The 27,530-nt window shown below is 42.3% G+C and overlaps 2 protein-coding genes across 4 annotated transcripts in view; both read right to left on the bottom strand.

The window, feature by feature from the left end:
• wdhd1 (WD repeat and HMG-box DNA binding protein 1) overlaps positions 1–20,235 on the bottom strand; it is a 28,902-nt gene extending 8,667 nt beyond the window's left edge. The window contains exons 1-21 of one of the 3 annotated variants that reach the window (XM_039796017.1): positions 20,121–20,235; positions 19,688–19,783; positions 18,859–18,970; positions 18,577–18,728; positions 16,875–16,986; positions 15,039–15,089; positions 14,820–14,915; positions 14,565–14,657; positions 14,275–14,381; positions 12,496–12,637; positions 11,768–11,975; positions 10,315–10,499; positions 9,981–10,165; positions 9,645–9,886; positions 6,890–7,027; positions 6,168–6,324; positions 5,107–5,221; positions 3,762–3,893; positions 3,407–3,630; positions 513–655; positions 356–412 (exon numbers count right to left, since the gene is read on the bottom strand). In XM_039796017.1, coding sequence (XP_039651951.1) covers positions 356–412; positions 513–655; positions 3,407–3,630; positions 3,762–3,893; positions 5,107–5,221; positions 6,168–6,324; positions 6,890–7,027; positions 9,645–9,886; positions 9,981–10,165; positions 10,315–10,499; positions 11,768–11,975; positions 12,496–12,637; positions 14,275–14,381; positions 14,565–14,657; positions 14,820–14,915; positions 15,039–15,089; positions 16,875–16,986; positions 18,577–18,728; positions 18,859–18,970; positions 19,688–19,764 — 2,728 coding nt within the window. In that variant the 5' untranslated portion in view covers positions 19,765–19,783; positions 20,121–20,235. The other 2 variants (XM_039796019.1, XM_039796018.1) reach the window with 2 other exon arrangements.
• A 4,532-nt stretch (positions 20,236–24,767) lies between these two features.
• socs4 (suppressor of cytokine signaling 4) lies at positions 24,768–27,051 on the bottom strand. The gene is made up of 2 exons (XM_039795625.1): positions 26,973–27,051; positions 24,768–26,064 (listed from the first exon to the last, which is right to left on the bottom strand). The coding sequence occupies exon 2, from the start codon at positions 26,042–26,044 to the stop codon at positions 24,848–24,850; it is 1,197 nt and encodes a 398-aa protein (XP_039651559.1). The 5' UTR covers positions 26,045–26,064; positions 26,973–27,051; the 3' UTR covers positions 24,768–24,847.
• Positions 27,052–27,530: the final 479 nt, after the last annotated feature.

Below are 27,530 nucleotides of genomic sequence, written 5' to 3'. Positions count from 1 at the left end.
CAATAACAATATGGATTTTTCTAAAAAGGAAACCAATGAGTGGTTCATTTTAAGAGACCCATCTAATCTTCCTTCATATATATATATATATATATATATATATATATATATATATATATATATATATATATATATATATATATATATATTTTTTTTTTTTTTTTCTTATCCAATGAATCTATGGAATAATCAGCAGAATACTCGATTACTAAAATAACCGCTAGCTGCAGCCCTAGGATGGATCTCTGATGATGGGAGGCGTCCACATTAATAATTTGAACAGTAGATCGCAAAGATAGACTACAATTCTACGGTTAACATTTAAATACATGGCTTGTTGGAAGTCTTTACTCACTTGGTGTCAGAGATGGCGTCACAGAAGAAACCGCTTCTTTAGCAAAGGGATTCACACCTGCAGTATGAGACGCGTGCATTACACACCGGTATCGGTGACACCCTGTGTTGACAACGTGCATGTGCAAAGAGAGTAGAAGAAAAGAGATGGAACTGACGTTTTGTAGTTTCAGCTGCCTCCTCTGTCTCCATCTCCTGTCCATCCTCCTCTTCCTCCCTGAGCTCTTCTCCTTGCTCCTCTTCCTCCTCCTGATCACGTCTGTTGTTGCGACGTTCTCCCATGACCTCACTCTTGCCGTACCTGTCCAAATAATAAACTTGTGAATTACACGCTCTTCCCTTCTACTGGAGCACGGTAGCTTTAACAGAGTCAGAGCCCGTGCACACTGCCTGCGTGGCGTGAGCGTGTCAGCTGCGTGGCGTGAGCGTGTCAGCTGCGTGGCGTGTCCGTTTTTATTTCGGCTCCCATGTTAACAGGTTAGATCTTGCACACGGCCTGCGTGACACACACGTCTCAGAAAACTAGGGTTGAGTACCGTTTGGATTTTTACGAGTCCAATGCCAAACTGGTACTTTTAAAAACGTTTCAGATTCCTAACTGATTCCTAACCCGATTCTTGAAAAACTGAAAAATGACAAAAGAAAGGCTTTTTTTAATGGTTTTTTTAAATTGAAAATGATTTAAATTGAACAATATCGTTTTAAAGTACTTAAAGATATAATAAGTAAACCTATGTCACCTAACGCATAACTACAATAATTTAACAAATAACAGTTACACTATTAACAAGTTACAACAAAATAAATGTTGAGTTGGTATGCCAACCAGCTTCAAACTTTAGCAGTTCTCTTGCAGAAAAATGACCATATTTGCCTTCTCTGGCGAGATAGGACACCTCTCCTGACTTACGGCATGTCCTGCCTCCCCCACTACCAGACTACAGGGTCTTGTCTTGAACGATAGACTAGCAGAGCAAGCGTAATATGTTTACTAGCGATCACGTCCAGTGAATGGTTAATATGCTTTTAGGTCCGTTTTGGTGAGCCCAGAGGGAAAATATGGTATTTTAAAAGTAGCCTACATTTACGGTAGCTAGCTAATGGTAGACTACAGAGAAAGTGTGATATTTTTACGTCCGTTTCGGAGTGTGTACAAAAAGCCGTCTATCAGCAGGGATTGTAGAGTGCATGTCCGAGAATAGCGCAGACTCACTCTTCACACCGCGAGTGGACACGTGCGCCACTTGGCAGAAAAGGGAGAAAGAAAAAAAAGTCTGCCGCTGTCCGGAGTGACAGAGGGAAAATATTTCAGTCAGAACCGAATTTGCGTTCTAACTCGGTCTGAATATCTGAATACTACCGTTTGTGTAGGAACTGGTTACGTAGTGGAACTGGGTTTCGGTACCCAACCCTACCGAAAACGCGTGCGTGCTAGAAATAGAACAGACGCCTATTTTTCACACGACACACAAGCGTGTTGGAAGTGTTTCCAGGTAAAATAGAATACAAAAAGATGTTTATGTCATTTTGACACAAATACATTTAATAAATGACATTTTGATATTTGAAAGTCTCTAGGTTTTCACATAAATACAGATATAAATGTAATTTAAAAAAATTAATAATCAATTTTTTGCACCTGTCAATACAGAACTAAATATTCTGTAGCCTATTTTGCCATCAATACTGCCAACATTGTCTTTCCTGTAATCAAATCAGTATATATTTAGGTTTATGGGAAACATCCATGTGTCCAGACAAGGCTAGCAGCAGCAGCGCCGCGTCAGACACGTTTCTGGTGAGCAAAGACAGAAAAATCCACACAGCCGCCATGCAATAGAAACCGACAGAAACCAACAAAAACAGTAGATTTAAAAGACTTTAGAAGCATAGAAGTGTAGAAACGACCATCTCTCATCTCTAAATTGCCAGAGAAAAGAGCTTGAATAAAAAAAATATAAGGACACATTTTTACATTTACATCTCTCTTCAATGAGAGATGTCTCGATCAAGTTCTTTGGCCCCTTTAATATTGAATATCTGCTGATACAGAGTCTGATACGATACTTAAAAGATGCACATGTATCTGACACTTTGAAATAACAACTGTAGCTTCTTAAAGGACAATTCCAGCGCAAAATGAACCTAGGGGTTAATAACGTATATGTGTTACGAGTCAAACGTTCTCTGGGATATGTTTTCATGCTAATCGAATGTGTCTGTAGCCTGAAACTAGCTACCGCAAGCCGGTGTTTAGCTGCTAACGCTAGCTTTCGGGGCACAGGGTAAATCACATAACAGTCGAATCACAAACGCTGTGTTTGAGCTATGTTACTGGTTGCACGGCGTTCGTCGTTCGACTGGTCGTGACTGTTATCCAAGATGGCGGCCGCATGTAAACATTAACGCTACTGTCTTTTTAATAAACTGTCTGTACACAAGTTCTCAATGCTTCGGTTTCCATGTAGGGTCCCTCATTATGCTACCGTTTAAGCGTGGTGCTATTTTGAGCCTTGTCAGTGGTATAGAAATAGTGATTTAACCTGTGCCCTGAAAGCTAGCGTTAGCAGCTAAACATCGGTTACTGGTAGCTAGTTTCAAGCTAGAGACATATTCGATTAGCATGAAAACATATCCCAGAGAACGTTTGACTCGGTAATCGTGTGTTATTAACCCCTAGGCTCATTTTGCGCCGGAATTGTCCTTTAAACTAAAAAGCTTTATTTTTTTGACAAGCAACTTGATCCAAATACCAGAGGTCCTGGTTTAAAACCATTAACTTGATCTTCTTGAATTATTGATATATTATAGATGAAAGATTTACTGGAAGAATGCCACTATAGAACCGACTCTCGGTGGTACAGCGTTGTTACAGAGCGGAGGTTCTTCCCTCACAAACAATACTTGGCAGAGGACCAGAACCTCGTATGAGTTTCTCGCTGTGAAAACAGAGTCAAGTCTTACAACCACAGGCGAGTGTGGTGTAAAAGCTGAATGGCTGCACTAATTTACTACAAGCGTCAAAAAAGGGATAAATGCATTTTGGCGTTACCCAGAGCTCCGTCTGACGCCGGAGTATTCTGGCTCCTCTTCCTGTTCCTCTGGCTCTTCTTCCTGAATCTGGTTGGCTTTCTCCAGGGCGATCTCGCTGAGCCGCTGGGCGAGGGCCATGCGTCTGGATCGGGACGCGTATCGGATGGCCAGAGTCACCACGTTCTGGGTCATGAGCTCCGCCAGCTCCACGCAGCGAAACTCTCTCTCCAGCTTACAGGACAGCTGGAAGAAAAAAACAAAAACATGGACTCTGAACACAACAGCAGCTACAGAAAACAAGGCGCACTTCTAAATCGCTGATCATAAATTTAAACCAAGTGTGATCCCAGTTTATTTATTTTTTTAGACTCAACTGCAAACATCTTCATGAGCAGCTCCTGCTGCTCCTTCTGGGATTGACTCTGTCCATCCTCGTCGATCTCGTAGCCGCTGGACGACAGGAAGCTGAAGTGGTTGTGGAAGAGGACTGAACGCCAGAACTGCTCCTGGAGGGCGACAGAGCGGGACACAGACTGGTTACTTCCATTTTACAATACAGAGAAGCATTAACCCATTTATTATGTTGGTCTGACCGGACTGGGTTACTTTGTCATCTAAAAGACAGTTTAATATTACCAATAACTATAATAGAAAACCTGAAAATACTGTGGCACATCTGGATTAGGTTGAGATAGATCGATAGATACTTTATTGATCCCCAAGGGGAAATTCAAGATCCCAGTAGCTTAAATACATCACACACAACATACACATACATAATATACAGGATGATAACACAACAAATCCACATGAATAATGTGGACAATAAAAGAAAACCTACTAAATAAAAAATCCACATGAATGTACTCAGGGATGTATAAGCATGAGACGCTTTCAGTGACAGGGCAGGGACTGACCCTGTGGTTCAGTCTGCATGGTTAGGTGCTCTACGAGAGGGTGTCATGGTGGTAGTGCAAATAAGTCCAATAGTGCACGGATAAAGTCTAGAGACCAGCATTAAATATGGACAATATAAGAGAATAATGTAGACATAGTAATATAAAAACTATAGCAGTGCGAGGATAAAGTTTAAAAAAAGGCAGTATTAAATATGGGCATTATAAGGGAATAAAGTAGACAGTAGTCATAAATCCAACCCAGTGGGCAAGCAAGTTTTTTTTGGAAATGTTCTCTCATCCACATGCCAAATGACCTCTTTCACAGCCATTGGCAGAAGCACAGCCTGTTATTTACGCTAGTTTGGTTGACTTCCCCCCCCCTTATCCGCATTCCGTGATGACCCGCCCTACTCTGCCTCTGATTGGCTAGTACTCGTTGCCATCTTCACGGAATGCGGCGCTAAAGGAAAAAAAAATTAAAATAGCACTGCGAGCTCTGTAAATTGTGGCAGGCTTAATGCTGATATGGCAAAATGATTAAAAAGAACATTTTGAAAAGCACTTAATATCAAAAATGGTTGTCGACCCCTGTCTTAGCTAGTAAATGTGTAAATCTGTTGATAGGAAACATCTGTAGAGCTGTCCAATCAAAAGCAAGAAGTCACTGTGTCATCACAAGCTAGCAAAACCGCCAAAAATTACAGTCTTAGAGGCACAGAAGATACATCTTTTATAAATGTTAATGAAAACAAACTAAGCTATTAGCAGATGTTAGCATCTGTGCAGTTTGATCAAAGCAAGCCGTCTCCGGTGTGTTTACCTCCATCTGTCCTTTCTCTGTGGAGGTCTGACACAGAGGCAGCTTGAAGGGCAGGATGGCCACAGCAGGTCTGGGCAGCGTCGGAGGATACCTGGAGCCTTTACACGGAATACACCTGACAGGAACCAGAACGGACTGGATTTAGGGAGAGGGAAACAAACTCCAAAACATAACGATTAACCAGCGAGAACACAAAAACACCACGCTGGTTGTTTTGTAGATCATATCCCAACTATAGATGAACAGATTTAATGTCATGCTGGCCCTTTTCTTTTAGATTTACAGCCAAACTTTCAGGCAGCCACATACTTGGATTCAGTACGGTATAAAATCAATTTGTAGAGCCTTGAAATTTGCTCGAGAGAAATGTAAACCATCACAGTGAACATTTAGCTGGTATTTTTGTTCTAAGTTATGATACCATCAAATGATAATCCAGAAGTAAATAGCGACTGCATTAATTCAGATGATGAACAGCAGCTTCACGAATGCAAAAAAAAATAAAAAATGAGCGTGTTGTGTCCTCTGGGTTTGGTTTTCAGAAATCTTTCCCTCATGACGGCTTTTTTCAGCAGCCAATTCTCAAATCTCAAAGAGTTTTCACTGAAAGTTACCAAGTTGGGAATAGGACATTTAAAAAACTGCTGGTATGATGGCCGGGTTGGGTCAGTGGTAGAGCAGGCGCACGTATAGTGAGAGGTTTATGCCTCCACGCAGAGGTCCAGGGTTCAAATCTGACCTGTGACTATTTCCTGCATGTCTTCCCCCTCTCTCTCTCCCCTTTCTCACCTAGCTGTCCTGTCAAAAATCAAAGGCAGAAAAGCCCACCAAAAAAAAGAAATATCTTTAAAACTCCTTTCGAAAACAATTTCATGAGTAATTAAAATCATTTCTGAAGCACTTATAAAACCTTGTTTTCTACCATTCAATATGATATTCTAAGTGTAATTATTATAATAAGGAACATTATTTTTCAACAAGCCAAAAGCCGTTTTAGTGACGACAGCCTCCAACCTCTCCGATGTAGAAAACAACAGAGTGGCGTAGAAAAGAGAGCTCACCTGAGCTGCTGAGGGTTCTCATGTATTCCGACCACCCAGTAGTGGTCCGACTTGCTTTTGCAGGTCTCTCTGGTGTTACACACTGGCGTCCATGTGTTGCCCAGCGAGCGGTTCAGCATCCGGACCACCCCAACCGAATCCACGTAGCACGGGGTACCTGAAAAACCGCGACGTAACCAGGCTGTCAACTTTAAAATCCAAAGAGGAGGGTGTAGTCGGAGAGAAATGCTGCTTCTGCTAATTTTATTTGACAAACAAGGTCAGAGAAATGTTGCCAAGTGAATTTCCAGTTCTCAACGCTCTGCTACACCCTGGATTGGGGTGGCACCTGGATCGGGTTTTTTTTGCAGCTGCTGCTGTGTTCCTGCTCGACGCCCTGCACTGCTACAACTATTATTTCTAGTCATAGTTTTATTCTCTTTATTGGTACTGTTCAGCATACCAACTGCTATTTATAAATTATTATGAATCATGTTTCTCCATATCTGTATCCCAGCCGGCAGCAGCAGAGGCCGCGCACCAAGAGCCTGGGTCTGTCCGAGTATTTCCTTGCCACAGTCACACCAAATGCTTGCTCTTTGGGGGTGGGAGGGATTTTTGGCTTCTTGTAAACCTACTCTGTTAAGTGTCCTGGGGTAACTCCTGTTGTGATTTGACACTATAAATAAAATTTATTTGAAATAAAAAAAATATATATTTTCTTTACAAACGCACAGACTGACCCTCAGCGGTGAATCCGAGCCAGGACAGGTGGGATTGGAGAGACAGCGGGAGGGATTCCCCGTGGATGAGCTGCCTCTTCTTTCGACCGAACTGCAGCAGCTGAACACCCAGAGCTTGTTCTCCGTCAAAACCTGGAGCTGATGGGGTAAAATGAAACACCGTGTGAGTGATGCTACAATATAGCCTGCAGTGTCTATATGAATACAGTACATATACCAGGGAGATAAGGCCAATTACTGTAGTGTATTTCTTAGTGTTTAGTTTTTCAAAAATGTTATTTTTTTTAAGCTTTGGAGGCAGCTACTGGTTTCAGTTATTTCTGAGCACTATGGAAATTAATTGACAGAGGCTTGAAACTTGCTTGAGCTGGACTGTCGATCCCAGTGAAGATTGCCAGACAAACTTATATGAACAAAACTGATGCAGCATAGATAAAAAAAAATAAAGCAGACATGATGTTCGCCGACATATTACTCAACTCAGGCATGTTTTAAGTCTTCGTAGAGTTAAATGATTGGAAACAACAGACCACAAAATAAATACCATAGTATAAAATGGTCCGCTGTAATGCTGAGTGTATGATATTTGTAGTAAATTGGGCTGAATCACCTCTGTGTGCATAGGCGGAAATTGCAGGGGGGTCAGGACATTACCCATCTGAGGGTTGTTGCCACCTCCCCCCCCAAAAAAAAATCATTAAAAACCACGCTGTGTATTATAAATAATGATATATATTTAAAATAATTGTTTACGCAGTAAAACAAAAAAAAAAAAGGGGCAAAATAATGTGTTTTAAGTTCAAAAAAACATTTTGAATCCCCCCTCCCTTGCCTCACAGTGGTTTGGTCCACTGCCTGCTACCCACACACACACCCACAAGTAGTTGTGGAACTCCAATAAGCAGGCTACCCAACACAACAGCAGAGCTTCAATATTAGCCTAATACCACTACACACATGGTGAGGCTTATGGCTTATTTCCGTTTTAGTTGTAGTGCGTTACTTACTACCCAACAAGCTACGTTATACAGTGCCTTGCGAAAGTATTCGGCCCCCTTGAACGTTTCGACCTTTTGCCACATTTCAGGCCTCAAACATAAAGATATAAAACTGTAATTTTTTGTGAAGAATCAACAACAAGTGGGTCCCAATTATGAAGTGGAACGAAATTCATTGGCTATTTCAAACTTTTTTAACAAATAAAAAACTGAAAAAGTGGGCGTGCAAAATTATTCAGCCCCTTTACTTTCAGTGCAGCAAACTCTCTCCAGAAGTTCAGTGAGGATCTCTGAATGATCCAATGTTGACCTAAATGACTAATGATGATAAATAGAATCCAGCTGTGTGTAATCAAGTCTCCGTATAAATGCACCTGCTCTGTGATAGTCTCAGAGGTGCGTGTAAAGCGCAGAGAGCATCATGAAGAACAAAGGAACACACCAGGCAGGTCCGAGATACTGTTGTGGAGAAGTTTAAAGCCGGTTGGATACAAAAAGATTTCCCAAGCTTTAAACATCCCAAGGAGCACTGTGCAAGCGATAATATTGAAATGGAAGGAGTATCAGACCACTACAAATCTACGAAGACCCGGCCGTCCCTCTAAACTTTCAGCTCATACAATGAGAAGACTGATCAGAGATGCAGCCAAGAGGCCCATGATCACTCTGGATGAACTGCAGAGATCTACAGCTGAGGTGGGAGACTCTGTCCATAGGACAACAATCAGTCGTATACTGCACAAATCTGGCCTTTATGGAAGAGTGGCAAGAAGAAAGCCATTTCTTAAAGATATCCATAAAAAGTGTCGTTTAAAGTTTGCCGAAAGCCACCTGGGAGACACACCAAACATGTGGAAGAAGGTGCTGTGGTCAGATGAAACCAAAATCGAACTTTTTGGCAACAATGCAAAACGTTATGTTTGGCGTAAAAGCAACACAGCTCATCACCCTGAACACACCATCCCCACTGTCAAACATGGTGGTGGCAGCATCATGGTTTGGGCCTGCTTTTCTTCAGCAGGGACAGGGAAGATGGTTAAAATTGATGGGAAGATGGATGGAGCCAAATACAGGACCATTCTGGAAGAAAACCTGATGGAGTCTGCAAAAGACCTGAGACTGGGACGGAGATTTGTCTTCCAACAAGACAATGATCCAAAACATAAAGCAAAATCTACAATGGAATGGTTCACAAATAAACATATCCAGGTGTTAGAATGGCCAAGTCAAAGTCCAGACCTGAATCCAATCGAGAATCTGTGGAAAGAACTGAAAACTGCTGTTCACAAACGCTCTCCATCCAACCTCACTGAGCTCGAGCTGTTTTGCAAGGAGGAATGGGCAAAAATGTCAGTCTCTCGATGTGCAAAACTGATAGAGACATACCGAGCGACTTACAGCTGTAATCGCAGCAAAAGGTGGCGCTACAAAGTATTAACTTAAGGGGCTGAATAATTTTCGCAGCCCAATATTTCAGTTTTTTATTTGTTTAAAAGGTTTGAAATATCCAATAAATTTCGTTCCACTTCATGATTGTGTCCCACTTGTTGTTGATTCTTCACAAAAAATTACAGTTTTATATCTTTATGTTTGAGGCCTGAAATGTGGCAAAAGGTCGAAAAGTTCAAGGGGGCCGAATACTTTCGCAAGGCACTGTAACCGCTAACATAGCAGACTCGTGTGTGTGTGTTTGTGTGTGTTTTGTTTTGTGTGTGTGTGTGTGTGTGTGTGTGTGTGTGTGTGTGTGTCTCTCTAACCCCGATGGTAGACGATGAGCAGCTGCTCTCCGTGTCCGACCATGCAGACCACGTTCCCCGGCAGGCTGAAGATTTCTCTCTGGACTCCGCCGATGGAGAAGAGTCGGAGCATCAGCGCGCTGGTGGCGACCGCCGCCCAGCCCTGACCCAGACACAGCGCCCTCACGTCCTCGCCCTCCGGCAGGTCCACCATCCACTCCTTATTGGTGTCCCACGAGGAGAAGTGGAGGCACTGGAGCTTACTGAGAAGAGATAAGTGGAGCAGGTTGAAAGAATAAAAAAAATAATAATTCGATGCAACATTAAAAACACAAAACGGGGCAGAAGGGTGTTTACCTGGCGAGCTCGTCCGTGCTGGGGCAGGCCAGCAGCACGGCCTCCTGGGAAAGATCAGCCATGGTGTGACCCAGCGAGTTGGTGAGGTGCATGGCGTGGTGCACAGCCGTGTCGTGAAACTCCACGTCGATGGCGTTGTCCTGCTCGTCGTTGTAGCCTCGAACTATTCCCACAGAGTTCCACATCTGAGGCACAATGTCGCCGTTACTACACGTGAGACTGGGAATCTTTTTAAATCTCATATTTAGCTCAAGATTGGGTTTTATTTTTAGGGAGTCTTTACAACAATATACAGAAGAATAAAAGGGTTCCAGCAGCATTTATTTGAGTCTACCATGAAGCGGTGTGTGAGGTGTGCAGGGGTAGAGCCCGGCTGAAAGGCCTTCTGGGGCGCCGTTGGCATGGGGCCCTCATAGACGGGACGCATGGGCACCAGCGGGACAGCTGCAGGAACTACGGCGCTGCCCGTGTCGTCATCGTCCCCGAATTTGTCCTGACCGAGCTTCAGCGATCCAGTGTCTGAATAAAACACACATTCAGAGATGGAACCATAGTCTTTAATAAATAGGAAAAATAAAAATGTTAAATCCACTTATTGTTGATTCATGTGAACCATACATTCAGCATGTTACTCAACAAGTCAGCAGAAGTTCATGTTTATTTCCTTCAGATTAACAAGCTCGTCTACCGAGAAAAGTTTAACAGGACTAAGGGAACAAGCAGCCATTCCCGAGCTTTCTTTTTCCCCTTCTGATGACATTCACTTCGTGAACAAAAGTAATGCCTAAAGTAGAAATCGATCAAACGAAAAATTATTTTTAACTTTGATATTCTATATGCATTTAAAAGGTGCCCTGCCACACAAAACCATTTTTACTTGTATTTTTTGAGATATGTTAGGTCCATATGTGTTCGTGTTATGTCGTGAATGTGAAAATGAACTGCTACCTCCTCTGTCAGCTCTAGCCACTGAAAAGAAATAAGCGGAGAAATCAGGCCAATTACAAAAGCTGGTCAGTCTGACGCGGCGTTGCCTGAGCTCATTACTATTCATGCGCTCGTCCAGTTGTGCTGGGTAAAGGATGCAGATAGCCAGGCTCTCATTGGCTAGCTGTTAGCCAATCAGAGTCAAGCAGCTAAGCTCGTTGAATATTAATGAGAATATTATCTGCATTAACTTTGAGAGTTGGGCTGTGATGATGACTAGTCTTTCGAACGTTATTGCTCCAGTGGACTTCTTGGAGAATCTATAACGCGGAGCACTGAGGCCGTCCTAGTAGTTTAGGACGGCCTGGTATCTTAACCCTCCTGGTGTCCTCGGGTCAAATTTGACCCATTTTCAAAAAGTTTCTATAATCAGAAATTGGTTTTTTTTCCAACCAAATTTTCAACAACAAAAAGCAACGTGGATGGTTCTCTACAACACTCTTCACAAGTAAAATAAATGATCAGTTCACTGCTTTCATTGAATTTGGGCGTTTTACTTAAATTTTATAGTATTTAATAAAAAAAAAAAAAAAGATAAAAGAATGTTGAAAAAAAAAAAAATGATGGAAAAAGCTTCAAAAGGCGCAGAAAAAGTTGTTAAAAACATCGGAAAAAGTGACAAAAAAAAACTTGGATAAAAGTGACAAAAACGTCAAAAATGTTGACGCAGAAAAACAAAAAATTGCATGGTTGACGGGAAGACAACACAAGGGTTAATAATACACTTCCTGTTGTTTCTTTGACTTCTAATCTGTCACACATCTGTATCCTCCCTCACTCAGAACCCTTCTGGCACTCACCCAGCGAGTTCTCATCATCCAGGATCGCCCCTCTGTTCCTCACCCGCCCTGTTGCAGGCATGAGGAAATCATCGTCGTCGTCGTCGTCCCCGGCGACGGGTTTCTTAACCGGTGAGTTGGTCTCACTCAGCCCTTCGTCCATGAGTCTATCATCATCATCATCAAACAGGTCGTCGTAGTCTTTGGCTGCTTTTTTTGCTGGTGCCTGCTGAAGGTCCAGTGACCAGTGAGTTATTTAGCATCAAAATGACATGAAAAAAACACCACACCGATTATTAGAAGATGTGCGTTTACCGTTTTGTCATGAAAATATCAACGCAACGTTTAAATCGTGTGTTATCCGTAGGGCTGGGTCCCCAGTTCAATACTCTTAATGCACCGACCGAAAGTATGCCTCTAAAAGCATCGAAAAATGTCTTTTCAATAGCTAAGGAGTAAATCTCATCAGTGTCAGTGGGCCAATAAGCCCGCAGCATTCTTCTACCAAGCTCCAATAATGCTTTTGATTGGCTGTCTAACGTTACACGTCGTACAGACACGCAGGTAAAACTCTACGTTATGCACAGTAGTAGGAACTGAAAAAATAAATTAAAAGTTTTGGTAATGTTGTAATCTGGAAAAAAAAAAAAAAAAACAGTATTGTTTAGGAACCGGTATCTAAGTCACAGTACTAGTTTCGGTATCAAAACATTTTGAACGATACCCAGCCCTAGTATTCCGAGCAGTACCTTGGTGCTGTTGGTGTTGGATGTGGAGGTGCCGAGTCCGTCCAGCAGGCCCAGGCAGCCCTCTGTGTCCGTGTAGACGATCTGGCTGCCGGACGGATGCCAGGCCAAACTGCACACCGTGAAGCCCTTCTCGTGCTTCTGCCTGCAGCAGAGGAGAGACCAGGTCCACTGTAGCGATCCTGAACACCTACGGATCCTCTAAGGCTACATCCACACGACTACGTTCTCATTTGTAAACAAACAAGCGTTTTAGCTGCAGTAGCAGAAACAATCTCTGTCCATATAAACACGCACTACACAGTCCCTCCAGAAAAGCGCTATTATGCGATTGCATAAATCAATGCATAATCAGCCAAAGTCCGCATATTCATGCGGGGGACGCATTTTTTCAAATATGCCGCACTTTCGCCGCATAAATTGCAGATTTCCACGCGAAATATGCGGGGCTTGCATGATTTCATAATCCCTGCATTTTCGTTGCAAAAAAGTCACATATATATTAGCAGAAAGTTGAAAAAATGTTGCGTTTACTTCACACAAGAGCAGCCATTTTCCCGTTGCCATGGGAACGTTATGAAGTGACGTAATTACGCGATGTGAACATCATCGAAAGCAGGTGTTGGAGGTTGAATTTGACATGTACTTTGAGTCTCTTAAGTTGGTATCCAATAAGAAAGCTATCTTAATATCTGATATTATCTGAAATTTCTTTGTTTAAGTGCTCCTGCTGTCTATATTATTATTATTATTATTATTATTATTATTATTATTATTATTATTGATTTTTAAAAGTCTGTCTCTTTTGTATCTTTTATTTCCCTCTGTTTAGACTATTACTTTTATTTTTACTTTAATATTATTTGTATATATTTTTATATCTTATTTGTTTACTTATTGCAATGACTGAATATCTGTAAACTAGTTTTGGAAATTAAGTTTAAAAAAAAGCAGGGTGTTGGGGGAATCACTTTTTCATCAAACCGCAGTTTTTGCAAGTTCCCGTAATTTCACCACATAAATATCCCGCATTTTCCATCGCATTTTTTAAGAAAACGTGCCGCATAATCAAGGATTTTTGCCCGCAACAATCACAAAAATTCTCTTAAACTTAGTAACAAGCCAGCTACATTGCATGTGTAATACTACAACACTACGCCTCCATTATAATCAATTAAACTGGCTACACCGGGCACGAGAGCAGCGTTTAGTGCGTATGCACCGCGGCGATCCGCTCTACAAGCGAGGTGTGTGCACGGTCCTTCTACTCAGATATGGATCATAAAGTGTCTATTTCTTTTAAAGTTAACTACCAATATACAGGAAATGACTTGGTGACAAGCGGCATATTGCATATTGCACGTAATGGCAGTTTGGTTTTGAGGATTCCCCTCACCTGCGTCCTCTGATAATAGCTGACGATAGATTGACGTTTCACAGCGCTGTGCCGGCTCCAAAAACTGAAGAAACAACAACAACAACAACAACAACCCCCCCAAAGCAAAAGCTCACCGTCTCGCCTGTGACTCACACAATCCTACGCCATGCGTGAGCTGCAGGTGCAGCCAGTTAAACGATACATTCTGCGGAACATCCGCTCCGCGAACAGTCCACATACGTTACGATTGCAGTGTAGCCAAAGCATAACAGGTTGCTGCTTTTATTAAAATTTCACCAGTGATGATTAATTACATCCCATTCCAACAAAAAAAAAAAACTAAATATATATAAAAACAATTTGAAACCAGTTTTTCAACTTCTGCACACGTCCGTGTTGCGTACCTTTCCACACACAGCTTGCTGTTCACGTCCCACACCGTCAGTGAACCCCCCACGCTGCCAGCTGCCAGGAACTGCCCACACGGAGACCAAGCCACCACGTTGATGAGCTGCACAGAAAACAGGGAGGAAAAAGAATAACTAAGAGACAACATAATCAGATTTCAAAAGAGAGCACAGACAGACTGCTTAGGATTTAAACAACAGTCTCACAGTGTCACAAGTGTGGAGTGGCCTTTCACGAAGATGACTTGACCCTGAACATGACATGTGTACGTCCACCTGGACCTCACCTGTGTCTGAAGATCATCGGACAGAGTGCTCACGTGGTCCCAGGACCCTCGCTCGTACAGGTGCACCTTCGTCTCTACAGGAACTGCTAAAAACTGGACGCACACACAGAATATTTTTCTTTAGGGTTAGATGTGCCTCTTTTGTTGATTAGATCATAATCAATGATTAATCACTGATGTGGTTTGCACTGAGGAAGTGCTGGAGAGGCGCAGATGTAATGGTGGACACCGGGATCAGAGAGTTGGGTCACTGACCTTTGCCGTCCCTGGCTGCCAGGCCAGCCGACACAGAGACTTTGCATTGCTGATGTCATTGGTCTTCTGCAGCACAGGCCAACTGATCAGCTGAGACTGAACGGACACAAAGAAGATAAGCATCCGAAAGGCGGGACAGATGGAGCGCACATAAAAATAAATAAAAAAGTTTGCGTTTAGAAAAATATTTCAGTATGAGGTGCTGAAAGACCGACGTACCTGCTCCTCGATATTCCATACCACGACGGAGCCGTCACAGCTGGCAGACGCCTGACAGAGAGCAGATGAATCATTACAATTGTTCATTGCAATGAGGATAAACTGAACTATGGTGTCTGACACAGGGCTCGATTTTAACGATCTAAGCGCACGGTGTGAAGCGCCTGGCGCAGCTGTGTTCAGGGCGTGTCCAAATCCACTTTTGCTGGTTTGACGGCTGAAAAAAAGGGTCCGTACGCCGGGCGCATGGTTCAAAAGGGTTGTACTTAGTGTCTTCATTAATCAGAGGTGTGTTTTGGGCGTAACATGCAATCAACCAATCAGTGTCACCTCCCATTCCCTTTAAAAGCCAGGCGCGTTTGTACCTTGGCACATTGCTATTATGATGGAGGATTTGCACCGTAATATTTTTATTTGTAATCTTTTGCATGTTTGTGTGCTGCTGGCTCACCCTGTGTGTGTAACAAGCATAGTGTGCGCGCGCTGTGCATAAGCCTAGGCGCATTTTACTAATGCGCTGTTAAAATAACAATGAAATGCTGCGTTATTGACTTTAGACCAGGTTTCTGTTGGTCAAATGCACGATCACTTCCCGCTGCCTCAAGATAGCAATACGTCAAGAACGCACCTGAACACACCTCCCTGTAAGACCAGCACGCCCATGGTCGCACAGATGGGCGCAGGCGCATTTGCTACTTAAACGGTGCGGGCGTTAAGACGGGAAATTGACAACTAGCAAAGACACTTGCGTCGGGCTTTGCGCCACGTGCAAGATAGGGCCCACAGAGTGTTGATTTCGTTGCGTTTACGTTCTTTAAGGGGTGTTGAAATTAATCATTGCACGGATGCATCGCGATGCGGACCTGGACGCTTGTGCATCGATGCAGTGACAGACCATAATCAATTATTGCCTAATGACGTTACTGGTTGATTTTCCCGGCCGCTGCTTTTTTTGTTCGTCTGTGCTCAGATGTTGCTACATTCAGGAAGTGTCTTTTTTTTTTTTTTTTTTTTTTTTTTAAGAACAGATGCAATAAAAAAGGGGATTTCATATATATCTGACTGCTTGAATTTGTCGATGGAAAACCATGTGTAGCAATATACAATATTGAGGAGGTGACGCATTGTGACATCGAATAGTTGACAGAATTGATTCGTGAGACCAGTGAAGAGTCACACCCCTCCATCCGTTGCTGTATCTTCATTCACTGCTGTGTTTTTATTATTACATTTCTATTCTATATTCCTGTGTGTGTCGGTGTTTCGTATGCATCGCATAAGCTACTGTATGCTTACATTTCCCTCAGGATTGATAGATAATATCTATCTTTCTAGAACCATCTCGCTGTTTTTCAGTATTATTTCGTGAACAGGATCATGTACAGTGCTTTAATTTAAAAACAGTGGTCCCCAAACTTTTTCATGTCAAGGACTCCATAACTAATAAATTAGACCACAAACCCCCATCTGAATAGGATTTTTGCTTTTAGATGTTTTATTATAGAACGTGTATGAACTCAATGACCAAAATAGTCATACATTCTACAATACACATTACACTACAATACAATGCCATTGTATTACTTAAGGATGGAATTATTAGTGTAAATTATTTCCCCTTTTTTGCTGGGGTGGAATACCCCCTAGGACACATAGAGGTCCCCGAACCCAACTTTGAGAACCACCGATTTAAAACCTAAAATACTGCCCAGCTTATAACTCAACACAAAGTTTTAACTTTATTTGGAGTTTCTGGGGATGCTAATTTCAGACTGTGTTTTCTAAATCATCAGCACACCAACAGCCAATGTTGCATTTCTAAAACAGTTTACCCACCAGGAAGTCATCTTTAGGGTCAAAGGTGACACTGAGGACGGGCGCTTCATGGCCCCGGAGTGTTTTCTGCTGGCTGCTGTCCGACACCTCCACCACCTTAACCATGAAGTCACTGGAGGAAAACAAGAGAAATAGATATGTGCAAACTGGCATGTGCAGGCAATCTTTGCTCACACGTGAGCGCCAGCGACAGAATGGAGCGAAGGGGCACATCAGCTGTGACCCAGCATGAGTGCAAATTGTCAAATCAATGAACGAGAGAAAGGAAAATAACCCTGCTTTCCTCCAACGTCCGCCAGAAAGCAGATGCCAAATTTGCCCTAACAGCCTCAGATGCCTGAATTTCTACAATCAATACCACCAGAGAAATTACCGGTGTGAAAATAGCTGCATCAACGAGGCGCCATGCTCTGGGCTTTTATTGCTGTGATAAACCTGGTTAGGGCAAATCAATTCTGGTAGCAAACAGACGTTTATCGCTAATCTAGATTCATCAGAAGGCAATCCAACATGCTGCTCTTGTCTGTGAGGTGGATATATCATCCAGGTACACTTCCACGTGCAGCTCATTCTGAACTGGAACAACAATACTGAATCTAATGAGATCTTAGTCCGGTTTAGTCATAGTATACTGAACACAGACGCACATTACGCACGACAGCTTCACCAGCCGCCACAGGAGAAGCCGGAGCGGAGGGAACGCGCTTCGCTTGGCAGAGGAGAAGTGACATTTGCTTGTCTTTCAGCTCTGGTTCTTCTCTGGCGAGAGATGTCTGCCCAGTCGGATAAACATCCTCATAACTGAATATGACAAATCAAAATGTGATTTTTTTTTGTTCTCAACAAGGTTTATGTTTTGTTATAAATAAGCTGTGAAAAGTAAGAAGTTAATTTGCCTCGTCTTAATGAGTTCTCTATTTACGTTGCTGTCACTTTAAGACTCTCAGCTGGTAACCGCTACGTCGCGTGAGCCGTAGCAAAGCCGGTCTACGGAGAGCCGTTCCACTCCCTATTCAGCCCCATCGTACAGAATTTGGTTGCAGTTCCACCAGAGTTCCACTGGGGGTGATCGCAGGCGAGTGCAAAATTAATGGGACTCTATGGATCTAGACGGCTAAATTTGTGTCTTTCACCTGATTGTCGTTGAGAAATCTCAGATTTGATTGTAGTTTTTGCAAGTTCAACATGGATTATAGGTCGAAAGTGTAGAAAGAGTACTTATGTCCTTTTGATTTCTTACAGGTTGAGTCGTCGTTGTTGCCCATAACATGCTAGCATTCTGCTAATGAATGCTGATTGGTCAGTAAAGGACTGATTACGACCAGAGATCCTGCTTGATGGAATCAAAAGCAGAACCAGAATGTCAGAGCGAATATTTCGGCGTGGTCTCTAAAACATCAGCAAACCTCTTTCTAGCATGTGTATTGACAGGGAGAGCCTAACCGGTCAGCTGTGTTGTCGATGCCTCGAGAGGACAAAGGAAGTGACTCCGAGCTTGCCGTAAAGCAGTATCTCTGGCTGTATATGTGTATGACGTCACTGACATTTTAAAAAGGCTTTTTAGAACAAAAAAAGCCACTTTAAAAAAAATCTAACACCCAGCAGTGTGTATTTTTAGGCACATTTTGCCACCTTTGGACAGAACAATGCGATCCCTTTCCACTTGCTTCTTGTACCGTTTTCTAAAAGTGATCATAAGCACCTGGATCCGGCAGCGACTCTGGAGCCGCTGCTGTTGAAGACGACATGCGTGGCGTTGGTAGTGAACCGGGTCAGGATGCCATCTGGATCGCCGTCAGGAAACGTGTGGATCTGCACTGTGTTGTTGGAGCTGGCTGTGACCAGCTTGCCGTTCTGTGGAGGGACGAACACATCTCAATCCTCCACTGACAGCTGATTCATTACAAAAGGTCTCAGTAGAAATCAATCAATCATACATTAACACAGATCCCCAAAAACAACAACCAGAAGATAAATGGCCAACCTTGAGTGCGAGAGAGTACGCCTTTTCCCCGACGGTGATGAACTTTGGATCGTCATCATCCAGACCCTCCCATATCCGAACATCTCCATCATTCCCGCACGTTACAATGAACCTGAGGACGATGTCAACATGGTCAAGTGTGCTTTTCTTTTGTCAATTTACTATTGTGCAAAATGAGGATTGAGAGTCATTTTTTTTTTAATCTAAACCACAGACTGTATACAGAGAGTCAGACTCAGAATTCAAAACTAAGTGTACAATAACACTGTAGAACTAAAAAGAAACCCAACAAATGTGATGATAATGTCTTGTAAATAGACTTAACATGTTGCAGTGACTGCATTAAAATAAAAAAAAATAAAAATCTATCAAAAAACTTTTAATGACTTGGAATAATTAGATTTGTGTATATGAAATTTACCAGGCAGGATCATGAGATGGGTCATACATTTAAATAAATTAACATTGCTTTAAAAATAAACAATATAAAAACATCTATAAGACTCATAGAGTGACCAGTGTTCAACAAAATATACTGTATATATTTTCATTTCCGAGCAAAATTGACTAGAGTTTGAACACCTAACTTATAACAAGACAGTAAAGAGGTAAGTTAACGTTACATTTAATTCATTAAGTAAGCTACATGTAGTTATATAGCGCTTTTCACGGATACAAATCACAAAACATACAATATGATAGCTACAAATTGAAACACGGTGCGCAATTTAAATAATAAACTAATACATAAAAAACAAAAAGCATAAATAAAAGTGGGGACAGGGCAACCAAAGGCCTGTTTAATAAGACATCATAATATCGGACTTACTTCCCGGAGTCATCGAAGCAGACCTCGGTGTGTCCCTCCGAGTGGCCGTAGCGCATCGGCTTCCTCTCGCAAGGCATTTTTCACAAAACCACCACACTGACGAGCACAAAAACACAAACAGTAACCAATACGTGAAGGTAGGACTAACACGTGAACATTTCACATTTGTGACACATGTGTAGACCACAGTTATCCACTGCCCTGTCTCTTTAGCTCCCATAGATGGTTCAGATAACTAACGTTAAGATTAGAGCCGAGGAGTTGAGCTACTTCATCGCTAACAATACAGCCAATGTAACGTTAGCGAACTTACGGTATTTTAAACTCAGCGGTCGGCTCGATAAACGGTGTTTACGAGGTGCTCAACTCGGACTAAACGAAGAGGTTATCTAACTAGTTATGGCTCGAGAAGAGCGTTGGTTTGAAAACTTACAAATTCTCCGGCTGACTGTCTCCACAGACCCTTCTTCTTCTCCTGAATCTCCCGCGCTGCGTCAAAAACAAGGAACCGTAGCGTCACAACTCCCGCCAGCTACGTCATTACGTAACTTTCGTAACCCCTCCTACGTTTGAGTGAGATTTATTCCTTCTTTTTTTTTATTGATCTGTCAGATCTTTAACTTTAGCTTAAGTAAAAGTAGCAATACTGCAGTGTAAAATACTATGTTAGTTAGTACTCATGCAGTATGACCCTTTGCAAAATCATATATATTAGCCTATGCATTATAAGAGCCTAAGTGATGCATTAATGGGTTCATCACTTTAATGGTGCAGCCGGTACAGGTGGAGCTAATTTGAATAACTTTATAAACTGCTGGGTAGCTTAATGTAGCCTATTAGTTGATTCATATTTTGCATTAGTAATATAAACCTGTAAAGTAACAACAACAATAACATAGTGGAGTAACAAGTACAATATTCGCCTCTGAAATGTAGTGGAGTGGATGTAGAAATCAACATAAAATGGATATACTCAAGTAAAGTACAGAAAAACTGTATGTATTAAAATGTACACTGTATTAACACTGTATTAGAAGTTAGACTCTTAACAATGAATTTGAGAGCAGCTATTCAAGATTTGATTCATATTTACCTTCATTGGGTGGAGAATGTATTAGTTATCACTACCAATGTAAGAAAGACTCCTCACATCACCTGCGACTCAGCATCACATTTTTTATTTCACTTCAGACCACTTTTTCACACTGCAAAAGCACCTAAATGAGACAGAAACAAGTATTCACTCACTAATGATAACCCTTTTAATTATTATTCATTCAAGTACCTATAAATATACAGCAGAAGTACCTCTAGGCTGCCAAAGACAACCTGCCATTGCCTGTATGAGCAGCGTCTCAGGGGAGAATTTGATTTGTGCAACAGGAAGTAATCTGCTGGCAGCTGGGTGTCTAAATATCACCTGATATATAAACCGTATGTAAAAGCACAACAACAGTCCTGATATGTGTGTATAAGGCAAACCTGTCTGTAAGTAACAGTCCTGGATGAACTTGAAACATAAAAAAAACAGTGTTTAATTTCTCAGATTTGGATATCAAATGTATCGTAAATCTAATGTAACACGAGATATTGGCTTTGGAGCTGCTGAAAAATGATGCCGGCTAACTGGATCATACAAGACAACATTAATATTTCATGTGTGTGGTTCAAGAAAATCAATCGATGTGGCTCCTCCTGAACTCTGTCCATTGACTGAGCTTTGACATGTAGGCAGTCAAAGGGATCAAACACAAAGATCAACTTTGTGGCTTAAATCTGACAAAGGTTCATCAGTTGTACAAAGTTGTTAACCCCTGGTGATCATGTATTGATACAGTTGTGTGACACCTTTTTAAATGGTTAAAATAAAAGCAACAGGCTCAAATATCCCGACTTTTAGTACTTTTAGTAGACTTTAAATGGGACTAATATACTGTATTTAGAGTAAATTAAATTCCTTTTTATGGTGAAAAACATTGATGCTGATATCCTCTGTCCTCTCCAACAGAGAAGCTTTATATTATACAGTACCTGAATTGGTTCCAAAAAAGGTGCCAGTACCCTAATTCATCAGTGGCATGACATGATCATCACATGCGTCTTAGATATATTTATATTCATATGTATCTTGTAGGGGTGACACAAATAGTCACCTATTCAACGATTGAATCTAAAGAGCCTGATTCAACTACCAATCTCACTGTCCAATCGGCGCAGTGTCTGAAAATGTGGTTATGAAAAAAGTATTTTTCCATTCAGGCATGTGTGATTTTACATAGAATTGCTCTGTATTTCCCAATAAATAATATATAGCCTATTACTCTCTATATCTCTCTGTATATGTATATCAGCCTAACAATTAGAACAAAATGTGGACAAACTCAGAAATGTCGTTACTCAGTACTGGCACTGATATTATGGAAGAATTTAACAATTACAGGGATGTTTACTGGGAAAATTAAGTGAAACAAAATAAATTTTATCTTGTTATAGTAGGAAAACCACAGGTATTACTTACAGCATTAACATTATTTATTATTTATTAATTATTTAAGTGTCCCTGTTAGACAGTGTGATGCACAACACCATAACACTGAAACGGAAGCAGCTAAATGGAATTCAGCCATCATTAACAGTATTATTTACACCTGTGCTTTTTTCTACCATGATGTGTGAAAATGTCTTCCATGAAAATAAGGCCTATTGAGCCTTTAGTTGTCAGCAGATGTTGTTGTTGATTGTTGCCATGGAAGCACAGCTTTTAGTTGTTAGACAGTCTAAATGTAAGGGGGCTGAATTTTAAGGCTTAAAATTAATCTATATAAGTTTTAAATTGGTCTCAGTTTAGTGTAACTGTCTAATGTTAAACCAGTCAGAGAGCAAAGAGCTAACACCCTATCTCTGGAGACCAAACCAGCTCTGAATCCCTACATCTAAACCTTAACAGTAATTATGAAATGCACAAAGTGGAAAAAAAGAACAAGTCTGACAACAGACTAACCAATTTACTCGAGCATTTAGAAGTAAAATGCTGATGAAAATCCGTATGACAAGTACTGAAGAAAAACTTGATGTGCCTGAAAACCTAATGGCCGTATGATGAATATTTCATGCACTGTTTTGTATTCATACAAATAACCTCTGGGCAGATTTTATTTTACACTGCTAGTTCAAGAGAAACTGAATGACACATGAATCAATTGAAAACATCTGTATTCCACCCCACTTATGGGGGGGAGGGGGGGGGGAGAAATTGTCTTTTTCATGTCCTTATCTCTTCATTTGCTCTGCTGAAGCGCTGGCATTTAGAGGTGTCCTTTGCAGAGAGCGGGATGAATTGTTTTCAGAGCACTATTTCAAAAGCAGCATTTTCCCTACCATTAGCCTGTCTGACTACGACACAGCCCACAGCTGCAGCGTGAACAGACATGGGTGGATAAGCATGACTTGAGCTGTGCCATTAAATCGGTCCAGAGATGACAAAAAAATCGGAGACACAGTCATACGTCAGAGGCAGTGTAAATGGCATTTATTGGTTTCTGTATCAGTGTGGTGAATACAATATATGCCTCGAGAGGAATCAAAGAAATTCAAATACTTCGAGAATACGGCTGGGTCCTATAGCGTACTGCACTCCAGTCTGTACGGTGGCCCCGAGAGCTAAGAGCACTGCAAGTTTAGACACACAATATTTCACTGTGTTTTGTTAAACTTGAAGCATTTCTATATTTGGTTGTGTTTTCTCAATTTGCAGCGCTTTCTTTTTCTAAATGCTGTGTTGTCGAATTGGTGTCTCCATTTATCTACTTGCATGTGTTTTCTTTCATTTGCAGTGAGCTGAGCTCTTAGGGCCACCGTAACTCCAACATGTCAACAGTTATTTCCAATAGCAATACTTGTGAAAGCTGTAGAGGCACAATTGCTGTTCAAAATATTCATTTACACAGGCGCTTTAAGACTGAATGATAAAGAAGCAGCTGAGTTGTGTGAAGTATGACATGTGAGTAGATGAAGTCGTCCCAAAAGCTCTGATCGGTGCGGCTGTGCCACCATCTTGTGGCTGAAGAGAAGAATGCAGTCCCATTGAATTAGTTTAAGTCCTTCATAAGATACTGACATGTTGGAAAGGCATATTAAGACAACATTTGTGACGTCTACAATATTTGAACCAAGTTATCAATTATGTCTCTTTTTCTGTCACCCATACTGATTGCCAACAGAGAGCTTGAACCTGTTTTGTGTATCAAATAAAAATCGTCTTCAGTTTGCCCGACTTTCCCACGAGAAAGTTAATGTGGTTCACAACTTCAGTCTTCACACAAAGTCTTTGGAAGGAGATGCGGTTTGAATTCTGTGATTAGTTTGACTACAACAGTGTTTATATGGCAATGTTGGAAAGGACCACACTGTACCATTTCACCCTAACAAGGGAATAGGTCTAAAATGTTGTTTAGTTGGAAAGTTAATGAGGAGTTAATGTGTTTGGATATAACTAGATGCAGTTGGAGTCTCTGTACCTCGAACCTTTGACAGCACTGGTTTAGTGCAGGACAACAACAATTGCAAACATTTTTATGACATTAAGGTACATTAAAGGAGGTATGGTCTCAGCCAGGAAACCATGAAAGGTGCAGTTCCTCTAGTGGCCACTAGATATACAAGATGCCCAAACAAGACAACTCTGATTGCATTGAAGTCGAGAGGAAAACGCTCCAACTTCATGAGTCAATATTCCACAAAGAGTGAGAGGGTTACAGTTTAACATCTTGGTGAGAATACTAACTCCATTAAGAATATTAAGGCAAGTGTTTTGGGGCATAATTATTAATTACCAGATGGCCGGAAGCAGAAAGCCGAAATCCAAGGCTTCAAACCATCCCATAGTACTGAAGGAAGATACATTACGCCCTTGAGTTCGTACAGTAGATGAGTTCAGACCTGTAGAGAAGGCTTTGTAGGTTTAATTGTTCTATCTCTTGATGCATCTAGATCAACAAACATCTTAAAGAACTCTCCAGTTCTGCACCTTTTAGACCTCAAAGATCTGCAACAGCAAATGTACATGGAATTCAATGGCAATATTCTTCTCTCTTTGCCAAGAGAACCTGCCTTTGCCTGTGCTGTCTTTGCCTATCACAGTATGAGGCCTGCTTTGGACTGTCACACCGCGCAGGCCCCGTCACACTTAATGTGGTACTGTCGTAGGTAGTCCCTGAGCTGAGGAGGCAGCAGCAGGTTATCTATGCCCCGGTAGGTGGTGTGGCTGCAGATCACAGCCCTGCACAGGTGCTGGAGGGTGAAAGGGAAGGTCCGTGGTAGCGGCCGGGAAAGGAGGGGCTCAAAGAAGAGGCAGGTAGCCGGGTCACTGTAGTGTCTCAGTAGTCCTGTCACACTTGGATCCCGGTACATGCACGGGTCGCGCACATCGAAGCTGAAACGCTTGTCGTTCTGCTCAATGCGTGCGTGCAGGGAGCGGCTGTAGCGGCGGAAGCTGACTGAGAAGAGGAACTCATCCTGGGCAGAGTCTCGGAGAAGAAACGTTCCCTCCGGTTTGCCCTCCAGCAGATCCTCTGCCTCAAAGCGGTTCAACACGCCCCAGTAACAGGAGCTGTTGTTGATCTGGAGGAGATCCGGGACCAGGATGTAGTCAGTGTGGCCACAGCTGCCCTCCGCTCCCCCATGAGGACAAGAAGGGTTCCAGTCCTCCAGACTGGTGCCTCCAGGCCCGGAAGAGCAGCAGATATCCTCCCAGGAGAGAGGGGTCTGGGGTGGGGAGGAAGAGGAAGATGAGCCGTTGGGTTTGAGGGGAGCCTCCATGTCCATGTCCTTGAGGGCACTTGGGTGGGTGGCGTGATTTTTGATAAGGTGCCAACATCGAGCCAGTTCAGATTTGGGCGAGAAGGGACACTTGTCCTGCATGAGCTCCGAGACGTGGATCTTGCGTTTGGACCAGAAGAGCACCGAGAAGGGTCGCGAGGAGCCCGATGGATGGTGGTGGTGGTGATGGTGGTGGTGATGGTGAGAGCGCAGAGGAAAACACTGGCCGACAGCATCCTGAAACTTCTGGCGCAGCGAGCGGCGGGACAGGGCTTTCCGACACACCACATCAATGTCTGCAGATGTCAAGGCGTCCCCGAGAGTGCCGCAGCTACACTTTCTCTCTCTGCGCCGCCTCGGACAGGATGTTGACCGGACACCAAGCTCCTCTGTCCCCTCCACCTCCAGCCCCCCGGGACTCGACCCGTTGCGAGAGCTCCGGGAGCGTTTCTTCCTCCGCCAAATGTAACTGTCCGCACTCCAACTGCGGAGGCCGCATTTGGGACGCGTGTCCGAACCTCGTGGCTTCTTCTCAGACATGGCTGCTTCCTCTTCCTACTCTGTGGCACATTTAAAAACAGGCGTCTCAATTCAATTTTATTTATAGTATCAAATCATAACAAGAGTTATCTCGAGACACTTTACAGATAGAATAGGTCTAGACCACACTCTATAATTTACAAAGCCCCAACAATTCTAATAATTCCCCCAAGAGCAAGCAGTTCGACTTAGTCGAAACACGATTGTAGGGCCATTACTCACATCATTAACACGTTTACAAAACAGTATTTAAAATGTAGTCTATCAGAAAATATTATTTGCATCACTGCTAAGTCCTTTTTTTGTGTCAGAAAGATCAATTTTGAAAAGGTTTTCTTTAGAGTTGGGACCTTAATGGTGCCATAAACAACTATTTTTCAAATCAATGGCATCTGAAATACTTCCTAAGAGCCACGCTGGATTCTTTACTCTTATTTTTTACGCCTTTTTTAGATGTATTTATCAGATCCATTTCGGTTACACCCCAAACAACTTTATTTAATCTGTGTGTGCTGTGCAGGACTGCTATCTAATCATTTGGTACGAGACTAACAGGCTGATCATCTCCAGGACCAGTGGCAAGAAATCAAATTAAGACTGCAGAGTTCAGAAACAGCCTGCAGACGAAAACGGATCAGTTTCCATAAAAAACCAACAGAAATTGGTTTAACTAACCAGGCAACATTTCACGCATCATTCCGAGATAGTTTAGGAGGAAAGTTTTGTTGAACTGCCTACAAAGCTTTTGTTTTAACACTTCAGTTATAGTCTGTTTCAGTTATATTTGTACATGGCAGCAGTTTGTAGGCTCAATACAAAATAACACTCTAATTAAAGTGATCAGCCTGTGAGCAGCAAGGGGTTTAACATCACAGGCTGGTAATCACTCTCTGCTATTATTAACTCTTAATGCAGGAGATTATCTTACCTTGCAAACAGTGTCAGACATCCACATCCACGGTATGACCAGTTGTTCACTGCACATTAGCGGACATGTGTGACCCCGCCTGCAGCCAGCTCCAGCTCTAACAGACGGCAGGCTGTTCCGCTTCCTATATAATTATGATGCCAATTCCCAGAGGGGGCAGCAGTTTCCTCTCTTCCTCTCTGGGTTATGAATGAATGAATGAAGGGAGGGAGGTGGAGTGGGGTCGAGCCGGGAGAGGGGAGGGAGGGAGGGAGGAAGGGGTGCTAGGGGAGGTTTGTTTCAGGTTAATGGCAGTGAGACATCCTCTTCTCTCCCTTACATCTTCTTTACACATTCATTGATGAATTCCACATCCAACAAAGAAAGAGAAAAGATCAGACCAGAGCAACCGGAGAGTGCTTTTTCATTCACAAAAGTGAATTATTTCTGCCAGTAATTCTATTCCTGCACACTGATTTGCGTTGATTTAATTTCATCAGAGGCCCGTAGGTTAACTTAAAGCATCAAAGCACATTTCATGGGGAGCTTTAAATCTGTTTAAGTAAGTCTGCAGAGGAT

This window comes from Perca fluviatilis, chromosome 3 (genome assembly GCF_010015445.1).
Source record: "Perca fluviatilis chromosome 3, GENO_Pfluv_1.0, whole genome shotgun sequence".
In the NCBI taxonomy this organism is placed as follows: Eukaryota; Metazoa; Chordata; class Actinopteri; order Perciformes; family Percidae; genus Perca; species Perca fluviatilis.
The sequence above is the reverse complement of the archived record's forward strand: the minus strand, read 5'-3'. Positions and strand labels throughout refer to the sequence as shown.